Source organism: Pelobates fuscus, chromosome 4, assembly GCF_036172605.1.
Source record: "Pelobates fuscus isolate aPelFus1 chromosome 4, aPelFus1.pri, whole genome shotgun sequence".
Classification (NCBI taxonomy): domain Eukaryota; kingdom Metazoa; phylum Chordata; class Amphibia; order Anura; family Pelobatidae; genus Pelobates; species Pelobates fuscus.
In genome coordinates, this window is record NC_086320.1 from 111,548,139 (window position 1) to 111,567,481 (window position 19,343).

At 44.7% G+C, this 19,343-nt stretch overlaps 1 protein-coding gene across 1 annotated transcript in view; it reads left to right on the plus strand.

Annotated features, from left to right (window-relative positions):
* Window positions 1-19,343, plus strand: part of ANKRD29 (ankyrin repeat domain 29) — a 111,652-nt gene that overhangs the window by 56,827 nt on the left and 35,482 nt on the right. The window contains exon 5 of the mRNA XM_063451479.1: window positions 3,380-3,478. Within this exon, the coding sequence (XP_063307549.1) occupies window positions 3,380-3,478 (99 nt within the window). The remainder of the gene's footprint in view (window positions 1-3,379; window positions 3,479-19,343) is intronic.

The window sequence follows — 19,343 nt, forward strand, 5'->3', positions numbered from 1 at the left end:
CAGGATAGTCGAGGGATAGCCGAGGTCAAAGGATGCCAGAGGTCAGAATAAACGTAGTCACAAGCCGAGGTCAAATATACGAAGCAGAATAAACAGGAACACTGGTACGACACAGGGACACTAGATCAAAGACTTGACAATGAGTACAGGGCGAGGCTGGGTTTAAATACCCTGCTGATGAAGATCAGAGTCAGGTGAGATACAGACAAGTCAAGGTGCAGCCCCCGGTGTAGTAGCCAAGCCAGGATGAACAAGACCGGAATCAGTAGTCTCTGGTAAAGCTGCTGTGGCTCAGAGGCAGAGAGCAGGACTAGGATAGATAAGTACCCCGGTTCAAGTCCCCTGTTGGGAATTCCAGGAGCGACCACGTCTGGCCGTCTGTCTCACAGGTGAGTACCCTGACACAGTGCCATGTTGGACCTCTAAAGTGTGTTGTAATCTCCAGCGATACAAGATGCCTTTGGCTCGGAGCAGGGTTGTGAAGGCCTGTAGCGATCTTCTCCAAGACATGGTGTATCCTGATAGAACGAGAGCTGCATTCCTTCAAAGGCGTAGGGTGAGTGATTCCGGACAGCTCCCATAACCGCTGATCTATCTTTGCTGCTCTGAAATTTCACCAGTAGGTCTCTTGGTGCTGAGCTCGGTGCTTTCGTAGATTTTTGCAGGTGGAACATCCCCTCCAGGCCCACCTGTTTTGCCTGCCTGAGTGGCAGTAGTGCTGCGAGGAGGCGCCGCAGCAGATGTGGTGTCTCATCCTCCGGAGTCTCCTCCGATATACCTCTTATCTTGAGGTTTAGGCTGCGCCTTTGGTCCTCTGCCACCGCCATCTTCTGATCTGTTTTGGCTTGTTGTGCCTGCAGGTCCAGTACAGCCCTCTGGAGTTGGGTTGTTTGTTGGGTAATTTTGCGGGCATCGCTTTCTAGGACTTCCATGCGGTTCGTTAGGCCCCGAACCTCTTTTCGGATTTGGGCCATATCGGCCTGTAGGTTCCGTCTGAGTTCTGCAAGGACCCCACTCATGATAGTCGTCGTCACCGGGGCAGAGTCCGGTGGAGAGGTGGAGGGTATGGTGGTTTGCGGCTCCACTGTATTCCCCTCTGACAGTCCCATGCAGTAATCCTCCGATATTTCTGTGTCTGCATCTGAGCAGTCAGCCATCTTGGGCCCCGCTCCACTCCGGGCCTGGCGCCACAGGTCGCCAATATTCATGCCTATATGCGTTTTTTCGGATTTTTGGTTTTTGTTTTTCTTTCCCATGGCTTGTGGGTCATGGCTTGGGGTGATTTGCCGGCGGTTTGGGGTGTTGTAGACTCGATTTTGCGGCTATAAAGGCGTTCGTCGGCTCGGAGCTTCAGTAACATGCGCCCGCTCTGTGTTTTGTTTCTTTCAAGGTGCAATGATCCAAGTTTTAGGAATCATATGAGCCTCTAATTTGACATAGAAATTCCCCCCACCCCCAAAATAAAAGGGGGACAAAGGGTGTAGATATTTATTGGCAGTTAGAGTTGTGCAAGGCAAAATTTTTGGATCTTCTGGAACACTTCAGACTTTTTTGTTGTTGTAATCTTCTGGTCGACAGAATTTAGTTGAGTTGGCTGTTCGTTTCAGCTGGATTTCAGTACTGGAAAATATGACCTAACTAGCACCGCTGAAAGGGGCGGACATACCCAGAAAGGGGTCAATCATGCAGGCTGACCAACTAAGGGCGTATTATGCTGTATTATTACAGCTTAGTGTAAATGTGTCTAATGGCGCGCTTGATAGACACGTACTTGGGACAGTCCCCTAGCACTCACTTGTTCACTCTTTTTCTTCCCGTATTTCTTGTAGTCTGGGACAGATAAAATGTGGATGTAGTGAGTGTAGAAGGAAGGGAACATGCCACAGTGTTAGAGAGATGAAAGCAGCAAGAGCATTTGCATAGTGCACAAAGTCAGCGTTACTTTAACTCATTTCATTGTCAGCCAGCCAGGGATATAAGGGAAGTACAAATGCTCTTCCCTTATATCCCTCTTAAGTTTACATACTTAATTCTCACCTTCACAAAGCAAGTGAAAAGTAGTACAAACAACAATATATGTATTTATGAACTTTTTTTTTTATCAACAGGCCTATTCCATATGCACACGCTTCAGCTCCATAAGTCCCTATGTTTAAGGGGATCACAATTAAATAAAATGTAACTGCCCGGGAAGTCAGAAAGCATCATTGAGCTTAAACCAGGCCTCACTCATAGTTTAATGGTTAATCAGCTAATGTTAACATAAAAACTGTGCTTTTTCACTAATGTGACAAGTTGAAGGTTACAGACGGCCAAGAGCATTGATTCTGCTAATAGGTGAGACAGGTGTGTAATGTAACCCATTATGTTCTGTATGGACACTGCTTTGTATTCATGTTTCTTTACAGTAATCAAAAGTAGATACACCAAGACAAGTGAAGGGCAGCGTTCAAGAGAAGCGTATTAAAATGGCTCTGACACTTTGCAGGTTTTGGTTTTAAATTATTTCTTTTTTTGTCTCTCTGGTTTGGCGTATTTTGATTTATTTTTTTATTCATCCTAGGTATTTAGATTTGCGTAAGATAAAGTAGGGACCACTTTTTTTAAGAGGAGCCTGATCTTTATTGCTTAATTTGCAAGGTTATAATGGAATGTTATCAATGTTTAATCCTCTCACTTTGAAGGATCAACTGATGTAAAAACAGTGCTCTTGAAAAATAATCTATAGTGCAAGTAAATCAGAAGTAAAATAAAAAGATCATTCCTTTTATGACAACTACCGAATAAATGGTTTCTTTCAGTCTCTGTACATGCTTTTATGGAGGTTGGTATTTAGTAATATAAATTAATCTAACAGTGAAAACCAAACACACAAATAATACAAAATTTTGGAAACCACTCAAAGGAATTGATAGTGACACAATTTTACGATAGGCACATTGAGGCTAAACAAATGTCACAGTAGATACTATACTCACACTTGGAGTGGACACATAGAGTTGGCCAGCGCTGCTACCATGAAACTACCCTCTTCAGGACTGCCATCAGGGGAGTACAGCCAGTATAGCTGTATGGGGCTTGGGCCGCCCAGGGGGCCAGATGAGCCTGTGTCCTGTGCCCAAAACGTGTATATATATATGCACTTGCGGGCCCCTTCTGGCACAGCTCCAATAGGCTCCATCCCAGCTCCATCAGGCTCTCACCCAGTCTCCATTCCTTCAAAAAAATCATAGAAAACTAACTTTTTCAGGAAGGCATATCAATTAAGCGTGTTCTCTCCATGATACTATTGTTTAAATGCTACACCTGCTTATATTATTGTCTATTAAACTATTGGACATTTCACTAATTGCTAAATAAGACATGTTTCTGTTTTCAGGATGGAGGATCAGCTTTGCTTGCAGCTAGTCAATATGGTCATTACCGGGCAGTGGAAACACTTCTGAAGAATGGAGCCAACATTCATGACCAGCTTTGTGTACGTACTAGATTTGAAAAAGATATAAGGGTCATTACAAACAAATGATGAAAAAATTCTGTTTTCTGAAGTCGGAATTAGAGTACAAGATAAAAGCCAAGATCTATGACAATTATTGCTTTAGGGATGAAGTAATAAGTACAAAGGAACTCCATACAGCTGCACCTTGCACAATAAAATAATCAGGCCAGGTTCTTCACTGCTATATAACCATGGCTTGGGGAGCGGAAGAGGTGCTTAAAGAAATGTTGATAACTGTAATTCAAATAATTGGTAGAGGGCAGTGGCTCTAATTACTCTTCCCTGTGGACACCCATGCTAACAGCAACAGTTTCTGAATTGGATATGCCTTTTCTCTAGCCAAGTGTAAACTAAGATGATTAGATTTTCATATTTTGTCTAAGGACAGGCATTAAAACTGTGAGACCTAGGTTCAAATTCCAGTCGTCAGACCACCTTACCAGTAATTGTCCTTGGGGAAGACACTTAACAATATGTATCAATCGACCTCAAATCTGCGTAGAGCTCTGTGATCAACATAATTGTATATATTGTTTTGAATATTTTTATTGTTTTCACAATATAATTTCACGCATCAAACTGATTTGTTATAAAGCAAGTGATTCCCCACTCAGGGGCCTAAGCATTGCTATAAAACAGTACATACATTTGGTTGCCTGCGCAGAGGCATATTTGTGTTAGCCTGTTTAGCTTAACTTTTTTTTTTTTTTTTCACCGTTGGTTGCTTTGTGCTTTATACTCATATGTACTGTGTTGCCCTTTTAGTTCGGTTAGAGCGTTAAGTAAGTGTTTTATGTTAACTGGTGTGTGCGAGTGCTGTGTGGTTGCTGGTTAGTAAATGCAAAGTGTCGCCTGTGCAGAGGCGGATTAATCAACCTGCAGAATAAATGCAGACATTAAGCAATAATCAAAAATACAAAAACTTTTCCAACTTTTAACCTAAGGAGCATATTTGTTTTTAGGCTGCTTGTGCATTACTATATAATGAAGCTATCTGGCTATCAGGTATGCAGTGTGTTAGGCGACTTTACAGGCTATCATGCAACAGTCAGCTATTAAGCATGCAACAGCAGACAGCATCAATCGTTGGCCCCTATGGGCGTTATAGTATGACCTGTATATTCCTTTGGCATTTTAAGCAGACATAGTAATTTTAAGCTGCTGTGCAATAATACTTTATGAAGCTGTTTGGATATCAGGTCTACAGTAATAAGCGACTGTACAGTTTATCATGTAGCAGTCAGCTATTAAATATGCAACAGTGGACAGTATCAACCTTTGGCCCCTATGGGCATTATGGCATAAACTGTATATTCCTATGACATTTTAAAACTGATTTGGTAGAGGAGAGCCAGCATCATAGAACCAAAATAGGTAAAAACTTAAAAAAGAAATGCAACTTTTAAAATACAAATGCGAGCTATCAATCGACAATGTCACTCTGTCAGACCCCATGTCCGTCTGGGGGAGTCTCTCATGGTGCCGCCTCCACACTGTCCCTGGGGTGCCAGGCCTCCTTCCCTCACCCCCACGCCAATCTCCGCTCACCGGTCAGGTCCCCCACAGTTCCGTGGGCACTCGGGAGCTCAAACTGTCCGTTGGGCCCCACCACAAAAGTCCTCCAGCCGTCCGCTCCTTGCACCTCCCCAGCTACGCGTGGGTCCCTTGAGGAGTGTGTTACTGTGTCTCACCCGACGCCGGTGTCTTCCGCACCGGAGTGTGCTGCCGCTATGCGGCCTGGGTTACCCCCCCAGGCTGGGTGGGGGGGAAGGAGGGGGGAGCGGAGCCGGGCCGCCCCTTGCCTCGGAGCATTCGTTCAGGCAGCTGTTGTGGCCGGTGTATGATTGCCTCCCGTCTGCCTGTCAGTTCGTGTCGGCGGGGGTCGCCATCTTTCATGCGCGTGATGGTGCAAAGGCCTGCTTGTTTGTTTGCAGTGTTCCTGGCTTGAAATCTGCCTCTATTTGGGATCCCCAGGAAGCTTGGGCGCTGCTTGTTAAATGTAGATCAGTTAATTCCATTTCAGGGTATTGTGGGTGCTTATTTTTGCGTTTTTTTCCGGGCTCAGGCCGGGAGGCTCAGTGTTTTGCTGCCTCTCAGTTCGGCGGCCCGGCCCCACCCCCCATAATTGTATATATTGGATATCTAACGGGTGGTAAATCTTGCGCACAACTTTATGAAAGTGCATTAATTTACATTGCTTCACTAAAGTAAAAATACAATATCACTTGATTCTAGATAGTTAAAATAATAAGACTTTGATTAACACAGTCCTTAGATTTTTATCATAAAGATATTTAGGTAAAGATCCTTCGTTTCAACTCTCTGATTAGCATTCTGGTTCTGTCAGGATCGTCTAATACCTAACATGGAGAACTTAAGATAACAGATATAAAATGAATCAGAAACCTGAAAACGTATTACTAGACCTTAGAATGACTGTAGAAAAGTACAGGACAAGCCGAGGTCATGGAAACAGAAGGTACGTAAAGCCAAAGGTCAAGGGATACAGAAGTCAGAATAGTCAACAAACAAGCCAAAGTGAAAATTCACAAGAATTACTAGAAATACCGGGCTCTCGGATAACCAAACTGGAAACCACAACAGGACACTGAAAATAAATCAGTATGAGTTTAAACACCCTAATAACTATTCTGATTGGTTACTGGTGGTCACGTGACATTGGGATGCTCGTGCACCACATCAGTGTGACGTCTCACACACGTCCACGGGACAATTATGGGCAAGACCTTGAGCAGCCCTTAACCCCTTAAGGACCAAACTTCTGGAATAAAAGGGAATCGTGACATGTCACACATGTCATGTGTCCTTAAGGGGTTAAAGGCTCTAGAGAGAAGTGGCCGGGTTCACTACTGCTTCCAGACACGGCAGCTGTGGAGGTACGACCAGACACACTCGGCGTCATTCCCATGAACCTTGTGAGACAGGCTGCTAATGAGTTTATCCCATTGGTATAAGCACTCATAAGGATTTCAGTTTTTTGCACCTGTTGGTATTAGTTTTGCAGTTTTCATTGGGTCTCATATGAAAATAGTCAGATTTAAATAACCATAATTTATTTATGTAACAGCACAAACAGCACAATCCTACTATTGTACTGCTCATGTCAGGATGTGGGTACAGTAATGTCTCTGCAGTACACTCATATATATAAATATATATATAAATATATATATTCAAGGAGAGAAATGCATACTGTGGCTCTTATTTTGCTACTAGATTTGTTATCCGAAAGAGTACTAAACTCTTGACATGCGCATTGTCGTCTCTTTGGCCTATTCCAGTTATAACCAATTAACCTCCAATAAACACAGACACAAGGATTATTTGGCAGAAATATTCCACGGCTTTATTAATTACATAAATATATAAAATTAAAATATAAAATTTAAGAGGTCATTGTCACCAGCATTTGAAAAGACATTCCCCCAATTAACATAACTAAATACCCAGACAATGACCTCAAACATATTTACATAATACCATATAACAATGTAACATATCATAAATAACATAAACAATTAACACAGCCACCCAGGGCAACCATTTCCAATTGTAGGGGCATACCGAGACACCCCTACACCATTATCATAGCCACCAAGGGCATCCCATTTCACAGTAGGGGCATACCAAGACACCCCTACACCATCACATAGCCACCAAGGGCATCCCTTTCCACTGTAGGGGCATACCAAGACACCCCTACACCATTGTCCCAGCCCACCAAGGGCATCCATTTCCAGTGTAGGGGCATACCGAGACACCCCTACACCCCCAGGTTCGTAGCTACCGCCGAGCTCGAACCTACCACCAAATCTAAAGGTAAGTATTCCTCTTGACCTATCCCACTTACCAAAAACCGACCTACCCCCAATTAAACTAAACCATCCCCCGCCGCCGTGACAAAACGGGAGAGTCATAAATCTTAACCCTTAACCCACTAAACTAGGGAGGGTGGGCGGGACAGCTAACAACAGGTAAAGATTTCAAATTAAAATGGAACCCAATTTTAAAATGGCGAATATTTATATGACTAAGCCACTCCCCTATTATCAATTGACCAATCAAGTAACACTCCTCCATAGGCCTGCCTCCCAGCTCTGTCAAGGCCCATTCCACCTAGCTTTGCTTATTCCATGGGCTTCATTATGATAACAAATACATAGTAACCTGAGCCTTATTTTACTGTAGTCCATTATTTTGATGAAGAAGTGACAAGTTTTGGTTATGCTACAAGTCATTCTATACATAAACATATTACAGCATGTATTTATTGACATCATTAACACTCTTCTATTTATTGGTGGAGACGGAGAACCAGATATGACAGCTTTGCAGTTAATTTAAATATTCATTGTTTAAGAATGTCAAAATAAATTATTGAAAAAATATTTGAGCAAGTTGAAACTTGTGAATCAGATCCTCAAAAGGAACACACTTTCAAAATTATAAATCACCAGAGACATCTACAGAAAAATATAGAAATAGCCATAAGACTCTTCTGTAGAATATCTTCAGCAAACATAGTGCTTGCTGCCCTACAAAACCATGGAACCTTGACATCCGCTATAGCTCTCACAAAGAATTGTGGTTGTATAGAACTATAAGAAATGTATTTGGTTACCAAATATTATAGTATCTACTTTCAGTAACATCTTTTACATCTTTAGCTTAGGTAACATACAGTTGCAAGAAAAAGTATGTGAACCCTTTGGAATGATATGGATTTCTGCACAAATTGTTCATAAAATGTGATCTGATCATCATCTAAGTCACAACAATAGACGATCACAGTCTGCTTAAACTAATAACACACAAATCATGTTTTTATTGAACACACCATGTAAACATTCACAGTGCAGGTGGGAAAAGTATGTGAACCCTTGGATTTAATGACTGGTTGAACCTCCTTTGGCAGCAATAACTTCAACCAAACGTTTCCTGTAGTTACAGATCAGACGTGCACAACGGTCAGGAGTAATTCTTGACCATTCCTCTTTACAGAACTGTTTCAGTTCAGCAATATTCTTGGGATGTCTGGTGTGAATCGCTTTCTTGAGGTCATGCCACAGCATCTCAATCGGGTTGAGGTCAGGACCCCTTAGTGACCAGGCCATTTTTCTATGTTATTACCGTTAAGGACCAGGGCTCATTTTACATTTCTGCAGTGGTTGTGTTTAGATGTAATTTGCCTCTTACACATTTACTGTACCCATACATATTATATACCTTTTTTCTCGCTATTAAATGTTCATTCTAAAGATACCATTATTTTCATCATATCATAATTTACTAGAATAAAAAAAGTAAAATATGATGAAAAATAAAACACAGCTGGCCATCATGCACCCATGTCCCAGTTGGAACATGTCGGAAGCCGGCCAATGTAATTCACCTCCGTCAAACCGTATGTTTTTGAAAAGTACACACCCTAGGGCATTTCACATGGTGGCATTTCAACACTTTACATGCACTAATTCTACCACCAGTCTCTGTCAAACTTTTTGTGGTGTTATTTTTCACTCATCACACATTCTACTTTGGGCATAGATTCTAAGCTCCTGTTAGGTGTTACTGCCAAAGAACACCCCAATATGTACTCGGCATCATCTCCCGAGTACAGCGACACCACCCATGCATACGTTTGTCGGGTTCACTGGGGGGTGCAAAGCAAAATGTCTGATATGCGTCTTTCAAATTTGACATATCTTGTTTGCATATCTTCCTTTTGGGGGCCTTATCAGATATCCCAATGTATATTCTTGCCATGAGCGTGCATATATTTGAAAAGTTCACACCCCACAGTAGTTGAAGAACGTGTGTGGAGGTAACTGTTCAATCCTCATTTTTACACACGCACACCGCTTTTTGACTGTGATTTAGGAGAGCCCGTTGTTGGTTATTGCAAGAAAACACCCAGGGTTGTTTTCTGCAAGGCCTCCTTAGGACACCCATACACAGGGCCGGATTAAGAGCACTCTGGGCCTGGTGCTGACAATTATGATGGGCCTAATTACGGAATCTTATTGACCAAAAACACTAAAACAGTCATACCTCCCAAGCGTCATGTATCTGATGGAGATGGTGCTGTAGGGAAACTCATAGGATGCAGCTATAAGAAAACACATACTCTATGCTAATCTCTCTCTAATTTATGCTTTCATCTTTCAAGTAAATCCATAACCCCTAACAGCAGTGTCCAGTGAAGCAGGAAGTCAATGGGCGGGGTAAAAGGGTGGGCCACTGGTGCGAATCACGTGGCCAGACTTGCCAAAAGGGGAGAACATGCCCGAAAAGGGGGCATGTCTGTCCAAAGAATTTGAAGGACTGCCTGGCATGAATGCATGTCAGGCTGCCCGCCAATCCTGCAGGCTGTCAAACTAAGGGCATACTATGCAGGCAGCACCCTGAGCTTGACATAAATCTGTCTAATGATGCGCTCACTCCATGCTTTCTCCATGTCCACTTGTCTCCTTACCTTCTTACTAGCAGGCAGAAGTTCCTGGTATATAGTCTGAAACAGAGAAAAGGTGTATGTAGTGAGTGTAGAAGAAAGTGGACATGCCACAGTGTTAGAGAGACCAGCGTCTGCATTACCTAAACTAATTTTATTGTCAGCCAGTCCACACAAGTTTTGTTCCCATACATCCCTCTTAAGCTTCCAAACTTAAAGGGACACTATAGTCACCATAACAACTACAGCTTATTGTATTTGTTCTTGTAAGTAGAATCATTCCATTCAGGCCTTTTACAGTAAACACTGTCTTTTCAGAGAAAATAACTCTACTGGCCACTCCTTAGATGGCTGCTAGAGGTGCTTCCTGGGGCAGTACTGTCTAGTGTGGAGCACTGCCATTCAGTGTCTCCACCCTCTGCATGCAGACACTGAACTTTCCTCATACAGATGCATTGATTCAATTTATCTTTGAGGAGATGCTGATTGGCCAGGGCTATGTTGGACTTGTGCTGGCTCTGCCCCATATCTGCCTAGTTGACAGTCTCAGCCAATCCTATGGGGAAGTATTGTAATTTGCTCAGAACACCACTTCTGATGATGTCAGCAGACAGTCAGTTCAGATGCAGAGCCAGCAGTTGCAGACTTGAATACAAGTTATATTTTACTATACTTAGGGAGGCAAGAAGGGGCCAGGGTGGTGGTGGTTTTAACATAATAGAGTCAGAAATACATGATTGTGTTCCTGACCCTATAGTGCTCCTTTAAGAAAGAGTATGTGAAGAGTAGTTAGGGTTGCCACCGTTCTTGGGAAAAAAATACCAGCCTTAATCATTTGTATAATCACAAGGAGTGACATCAGAGAAAATTCTGTAAAATCACCAACAAACTACTCACAGTTTGATTCTGCTGTATAGATGGATTGCTCCCAGTGTCTCATTCTCGCAAGTCACCCAGTGTCCCTATGAATCACAGTGTCAGTGTCCCCATGTCGCGCAGTCCCCTAGTCTCCCAGTGTCTCCATTTCTCCCAGTGTCCCAATGTCTCAGTGTGTCCCCATGTCACTAGGATACTGGAGACACAGAGAGACATGGGGACGACACTTGGAGACATGGGGACAACACTTGGAGACATGGGGACACATGGGGACACTGGTACACATGGGGACACTGAATCATTTAGGGAAACTGGGAGAAATGGGGACACTGAGACACTAGGGACACAGACACTGGGAGACATGGGGACACTGAAACATTTAGGGACACTAAGACACTAGGGACACAGACATGGGAACACGGACACTGGGAGACCTGGGGACACTGGCTGGGAGACAGACACTTGGGGACACTGGGAGACATGGGGACAGTTGTGGACATAGACATGGGGACACTGGGACATATAAGGACACTGGGACACATGGGGACACTAGGCACACTGAGAGACATGGGACACAGACACTGGGAGACTTGGGGACACTAGCGACACTGGATGGGGACATGGGGACACTGGGAGAAATGGGGACATAGTGTCTCCGTGTCCCAATGTCTCCCAATGTCCCTATGTCTCACAGCATCCCCATGTGTCTCAGTCTCCCCATGTTTTCCAGTGTTCCCAAGTGTCTGTGTTTCCAGGTCTCCCAGTGTCTGTGTCCCCTAGTGTCTGTGTCCCCATTGGTCCCCTAGTGTCTGTGTCCCCTAGTGTCTCAGTGTCCCCATATGTCCCCTAGTGTCTCAGTGTCCCCATGTGTCCCTGCTGCCTTTCCCCCAATCCCTCTCTTACCTGAGCTGTAGAGCTGCTGTCTGGACTCTGTGCTGTGTTGCTGCTCCCCCACGGATCAGCAAGTAGTAGAGAGAGGCAGGGATATGCTGTAACTTCCTATCCCTGCCTCTCTCCACACACAGTGATCCCTACTGGCCGGTGCTGGTATTGCAGAGTAATCTGCATTTATTCTGAGAAAAATACCTGCATTTGTATTGCCGGTATTACTGCAATACTGGCACGGCCAGGCAGCCTCAAATACCAGTCAGGTGGCAAACCTAAGAGTAGTGTGTTAAAAAAAAAAAAAAAAAAACTTTTTTTTTTTTTTTTTAAATGGGCCTATTCCATGGGCCTGGGCGTGTAGCTGCAGCTCCACCAGCCCCTATGTTAATCCGGCCCTGCCCATACACCCCCTCCCCCCCATGCATAGGTTTGCCAGGATTTTGGGAAGGTACGGTTACAATTGTATGATTTGCAATTTGAGTTGAAATTGAGAGTATTTCTTCTGATGGGCCTATCTTTAGCTTGGGGCTTATCACATACCCCAGTTTTATATATCGCCACGAAAGGGCACATACTTGAAACGTAGACACCCCGAGGTATTGCATGTGGAGTGCTTTGATGCAACTTTTTTTTAGCCAGACAAAAAATAAAAAAGTTGAAGAACGTGTGTGGAGGTAACTGTTCAATCTTTAATTTTACACAAGCACACCGCTTTTTGACTGTGATTTAGGACAGCCCGTTGTTGGTTATTGCAAGAAAACACCCCGGGTTGTTTTCTGCAAGGCCTCCTTATGACACCCATACCCCCTCCATGCATAGGTTTGCCAGGATTTTGGGAAGGTACGGTTACTACAATTGTATGACTTGCAATTTGAGTTGAAATTGAGAGTATTTCTTCTGATAGGCCTATCTTTAGCTTAGGGCTTATCACATACCCCAGTTTTATATATCGCCACGAAAGGGTACATACTTGAAACGTAGACACCCCGAGGTATTGCATGTGGAGTGCTTTGATGCAACTTTTTTTTAGCCAGACAAAAAATAAAAAAGTTGAAGAACGTGTGTGGAGGTAACTGTTCAATCTTTAATTTTACACAAGCACACCGCTTTTTGACTGTGATTTAGGAGAGCCCGTTGTTGATTATTGCAAGAAAACACCCCGGGTTGTTTTCTGCAAGGCCTCCTTAGGACGCCCATACCCCCCCATGCATAGGTTTGCCAGGATTTTGGGAAGGTACGGTTACAATTGTATGACTTGCAATTTGAGTTGAAATTGAGAGTATTTCTTCTGATAGGCCTATCTTTAGCTTAGGGCTTATCACCAGTGGCGTACACACAACCCATGGGGCCCCGGTGCGAAAACTGATCCAGGCCCCCCCCTCCCCCCGCGCGAGCGCTTACTCTGCGCAGGCTGGGGCCGCAACACATGGCGGCGGGCACCTGGTCGCAGGGCTGCGACCCGTGCGACCGCGGTATGTATGCCAGTGCATGCATAAACACATACACTTAAAGGACCACTACAGACACCCAGATCACATCAGCTCAATTAAGTGGTCTGGGTGCCAGGTCTCTCTAGTTTTAACCCTGCAGCTGAAAACATAGCAGTTTCAGAGAAACTGAGGGTTAATCCAGCCTCTAGTGGCTGTCTCATTGACAGCCGCTAGAGGATTTTCTGCGATTCTCACTGTGAAAATCACAGTGAGAAGACGCTGAACGTCCATAGGAAAGCATTGAGTAATGCTTTCCTATGGGCGGTTTGAATGCGCGCGTGGCTCTTGCCACGCATGTGCATTCGGAGCTGAGAGGCGGATGGGGACGGAGAGATCCCCAGCGTTAAGGGAGTCCGGCGCTGGAGAAAGGTAAGTGCTTAAGACACACACACACTCTCATGAACAGATGCACACATTTACTGACAGACACACACTCAGTGACAGACGCACACAAACATACTCAGTAACAGACACACACACTAACACACACACTCTAACACACACACTAACACACACACACACATTCTAACACACACACTCACTAACACTAACACACTCAAACACTAACACACACACTCAAACACTAACACACACACTCACTAACACTAACACACTCTAACACTAACACACACACTCACTAACACTAACACACTCACTAACACACACACTCACTAACACTCACTAACACTAACACACTCACTAACACACACACTAACACTAACACACACACTCACTAACACACTCACTAACACACACACTCACTAACACTAACACACACACTCACTAACACTAACACACTCACTAACACTAACACACACTCTAACACTAACACACACACTCACTAACACACACACTCTAACACTAACACACACACTCACTAACACTAACACACACTCACTAACACTAACACACACTCACTAACACTAACACACTCACTAACACTAACACTCACTAACACTAACACACTCACTAACACTAACACACTCACTAACACTAACACACTCACTCACTAACACAAACACTCACTAACACACTCACTAACACTAACACACTCACTAACACTAACACTAACACACTCACTAACACACACACACACACACTCACTAACACACACACACACACTCACTAACACACACACTCACTAACACTAACACACTCACTAACACACACACACACTCACTAACACTAACACACTCAAACGTTTTTTGTTTTTTTTTAATCCCCCCAGCCTCCTTACCTGTGGGAGAGCTGGGGGGATTCCCTGGGGTCCAGTGGTGTTGCTGGCCCTGCTGTCACCCTGCTGGCGGGCGCACGAGGGAGCACTGTCCCCTGAGTGCTCCCTCTTCAGCTCCCTCGCGCGCCGCGTACTGATGCCGGAGCCGGAAGATGACGTCATCTTCCGGCTCCGGTTTCAGTGCGGTGCGCGAGGGAGCTGAAGAGGGAGCACCCAGGGGACAGTGCTCCCTCGCGCGCCCGCCAGCCAGCCGGGTGACAGCAGGGCCAGCCTCGGGGGGCCCGGAGGTGGCCGGCTCCTGGGCCCCCCAGCAGAAGAGGCTGGCCCAGTGACCTACATACCTGGGTCGCAGGGCGGCCGGGCCCCCTGGTGGGCCGGGCCCGGTCGCAGCCGCGACCCCTGCGACCCTGGTATGTACGCCACTGCTTATCACATACCCCAGTTTTATATATCGCCACGAAAGGGTACATACTTGAAACGTAGACACCCCGAGGTATTGCATGTGGAGTGCTTTGATGCAACTTTTTTTTCAGCCAGACAAAAAATAAAAAAGTTGAAGAACGTGTGTGGAGGTAACTGTTCAATCCTCATTTTTACACACGCACACCGCTTTTTCACTGTGATTTAGGAGAGCCCGTTGTTGGTTATTGCAAGAAAACACTAGGCTGTCCAGGGCAATCAGTACAGTAATATACACTATCTTTTCTCTGCCCCCTCTTAGAACAGACCCTGCATCTTTTTGGGGGATTCTGCTTTGCCGCAGTAGGGGGAATTTTAAAAATAAAATGTGTAGCCCCAACTCTGCTATCTCCCATCACCGCCCGGGGAGCAGGTGCCTCACGGTACAAAATCCCCGAAATGATCTGGAGCTAAAACTGTAAAAATCGCAGTTGCGTCCCGGGGTTTGCTTTTTTGAACAACAAGAAAGCATTGTGGGTTGCAATCTGCATTAGGTAGATTGCAACCTTTTTGTACCAGGCCCTTGTCTTTCGTATAATTAGGTAGGGCTGCAGCAGCTGATCTGCCAGATCAACCCCACCCATATGCCGGTTATAGGCCTTGATGCACACTGGCTTCCTTGTTCTCTCAGCTCTGCCACGTACAGGGACCTCCACAGTCCCCTCAGTGTGCATGGTGGTAAGAAGGTACACATCCTTCTTGTCTCTGTACTTAACTGCCAACAGCTCCTCTTGGCGCAGAGCTGAGGTCTCCCCCTTCGTAGCCGGGTGTGTGCAAGTGGTCCTGGGAAACCTGTGCTGTTCTTTTTAATTGTGCCGCAAGCTACTGTATCAAAACAGTACAGTAGCTTGAACAAAGGGACACGTGTATAAAAATTGTCAGTATACAAGTGGTACCCTTTGTTCATCAGGGGGAATATCAGGTCCCAGACAATCTTGCCACTGGTTCCCATATGTTCTGGGCAACCTGGAGGGTCAAGGTGGCTATCCTTTCCCTCGTACACCCGGAAGGCCTGAGTATACCCAGTCTCGCTATCACAGAGCTTATACACCATACCTAGAGCGCTTGGAAGGAACATACTGCTTGAACCCCAGCCTTCCCTTTACTTCATCAGGGATTCATCCATGCATATATTCCTTCCAGGTGTATAAGCCTCTGTAAACCTGGCAGCAAAGTGGGTAATCAAGGGGCGGATTTTATACAGCCTGTCAAACTGGGGATGCTCCCTAGGGGGACACAGGCTGTTGTCGCTGAAGTGCATGAAATGCAGAATAATTTCATACCTCTTCCTCGACATACATTGGGAGTAAATGGGGGTAGAGCAGATGGGGCTACTGCTCCAGTAGGAGCGGATGGAGGGCTTCTTTATGAAGCCCATCAGCATAGTCAATGCCCAGAATCTTTTAAATTCTGGCACATCGATGGGGGCCCATTGCTGCTTTGCCAAAAAAGAGTCAGGATTTGTAGCTCGGAATTGATGGATAAATATAAATTAGTTTGGGTGACAATGTTCCCCAATACATCATCGCCCAGAAACACCTCCATAAACTGCTGAGGGCTAAATCCTGTGACATCCACATTAATGCCAGGATTTGCAGTAAAGGATGGGATGTCTGGCCTCTGGCGATGAGGCACTACCTACTCCTCAGCAGTTCTGCCAGCTGGAGCAGCACGTCTCCTTCTGGCAGGGGGACTAGCAGGCACAGATACAACATCACTAGATACATCACTAGCAGCAGATACTGTATCTAGTGATGATGTATCTGAGCACCTGGCAGGGTGAAAATCAGGGTCAGAGTCTGACATAGACGCGTCAGACTCTAGCGCAAGGGTGGCATATGACTGCTCAGCACTGGTTGACTTCCGTAACCCATGTGACATGATCACAATCACTTTACTTAGTGACCTGTCACAAAAAAAAAAGAAAAAAAGAAAAAAAAATGAACCCCTGGAAAAATGAACAGACAGCAAAATAAGTGCTGCTGTGCAAGAGCCTGTGATCTGTATAGTGATCACTGGCAGGACAGGGGTTAATCGTTCTGAAAAGAACTTTTGGGTCTCAAACAAGAAAAAAAATCACAAAAAAATGAACCCCTAAAAAAAACGGCACAAATAGCAGAAAAGTGCTGCTGTGCAAGAGCCAGTGATTATAGTGATCACTGTCAAGACAGGGGTTAATGGCTCTGAAAAGAGCCTTTGGGTCTCAAGATTTTACAAATCCCTACCTATAAATACCTAAATCTCTCTAGCTAAACCACAGATCTCTCTCCCTCTCTCACTAAAACACAAGTGAAGAGAGGGAGGCAGATCCACACTAATCAGAAAAATGGGGAACACACTTGGGATGAAATTGCTAATGGGGCAAGCTGTGATTGGATGACCCCAGCCTGCCCCTTATGATGCGGCATGCTAGGGACACCCCCAGAAGCCCCATGATTCACTGCCTTTAGAAAAGGGGGGGGGAGGTGTTAATATTGATCATTTTATTTATTTTATATTTATTTTTTTATATATATTATTATATATGCACTGAGTGCCAGGACCCCTCAAGGCACTCAGCACATGCAGAGCATCACTGCAATACTATCAGAGCTTCCAGAGCTCAAAATAGCTGCGGACGTACCAGGTACGTCCAAGGTCATTATGGACCGTTTTCTGCCAGATGTACCTGATACGTCCACGGTCGGAAAAGGGTTAATTGTCCTGTTGCAACACCCATCTTCTGCTGGCCTTAAGTTCTCCTGCAAAATGTCTTGATAAACTTGGGAATTCATTTTTCCTTTGATGATAGCAATCCGTCCAGGCCCTGACGCAGCAAGTCAGCCCCAAACCATGATGCCCCCACCACCATACTTCACAGTTAAGATGAGGTTTTGATGTTGGTGTGCTTTGCCTCTTTTTCGCCACACATAGTGTTGCGTGTTTCTTCCAAACAACTCAACTTTGGTTTCATCTGTCCACAGAATATTTTGCCAGTACTGCTGTGGAACATCCAGGTGCTCTTGTGCAAACTGTAAACGTGCAGCAATGTTTTGTTTGGACAGCAGTGGCTTCCTCTGTGGTATCCTCTCACGAAATCCATTCTTGTTTAGTGTTTTACATATTGTAGATTCGCTAACAGGGATGTTAGCATTTGCCAGTGACTTTTGTAAGTCTTTAGCTGACACTCTAGGATTCTTCTTCACCTCATTGAGCAGTCTGCACTGTGCTCTTGCAGTCATCTTTACAGGACGGCTACTCCTAGGGAGAGTAGCAGCAGTGCTGAACTTTCTCCATTTATAGACAATTTGTCTTACCGTGGACTGAAGAACAGCAAGGCTTTTGTAGATACTTTTATAACCCTTTCCAGCTTTATGCAAGTCAACAATTCTTAATCGTAGGTCTTCTGAGAGCTCTTTTGTGCGAGGCATCATTCACATCAGGCAATGCTTCTTGTGAAAAGCAAACCCAGAACTGGTGTGTGTGTTTTATAGGGCAACTGTAACCAACACCTCCAATCTCATCTTATTGATTGGACTCCAGTTGGCTGACATCTCCCTCCAATTAGCTCTTGGAGATGTCATTAGTCTAGGGGTTCACATACTTTTTCCATCTGCACTGTGAATGTTTACATGGTGTGTTCAATAAAAACATGGCAACATTTCATTTTTTGTGTGTTATTAGTTTAAGCAGACTGTGATTGTCTATTGTTGTGACTTAGATGATGATCAGATCACATTTTATGACCAATTTGTGCAGAAATCCATATAATTCCAAAGGGTTCACATACTTTTTCTTGCAACTGTATTTGCATTAGCCTTTAATATACCTCTCTAGTGTCCCCATTTAGGAGGGACAGTATTTTTTGACAAAATCTCTCTGTCCCTCTTTTCTATCCTTGTGTCCCTCTTTCTATGTGCTCCATGTTGTTTGTGTTTCTGAGTGTAAAACAGAGCTCACAGAAATAATACTCAAAGTAATGTATCTTTAAACTGTAATTAATGCATTTCGAAACTGGTCTGTGTAAATAAGATACATTGATCATGTTTTAAATCACATTCTAGCTGTATACATTGCTATTAGTAAGTCACCTAAAATGTCTCAGAACAGCCCTTCCGCTGGCCCAGTGGCGTACACACAACTCATGGGGCCCCGGTGCGAAAACTGATCCGTGGGCCCCCCCGCGCGCTTACTCTGTGCGGGCTGGGGCCGCAACACATGGCGGCGGGCACCGGGTCGCAGGGCTGCGACCTGTGTGACCGCGGTATGTACGCAAGTGCATGCATAAACACATACACTTAAAGGACCACTACAGACACCCAGATCACATCAGCTCAATGAAGTGGTCTGGGTGCCAGGTCTCTAGTTTTAACCCTGCAGCTGAAAACATAGCCGTTTCAGAGAAACGGCTATGTTTCACTGAGGGTTAATCCAGCCTCTAGCGGCTGT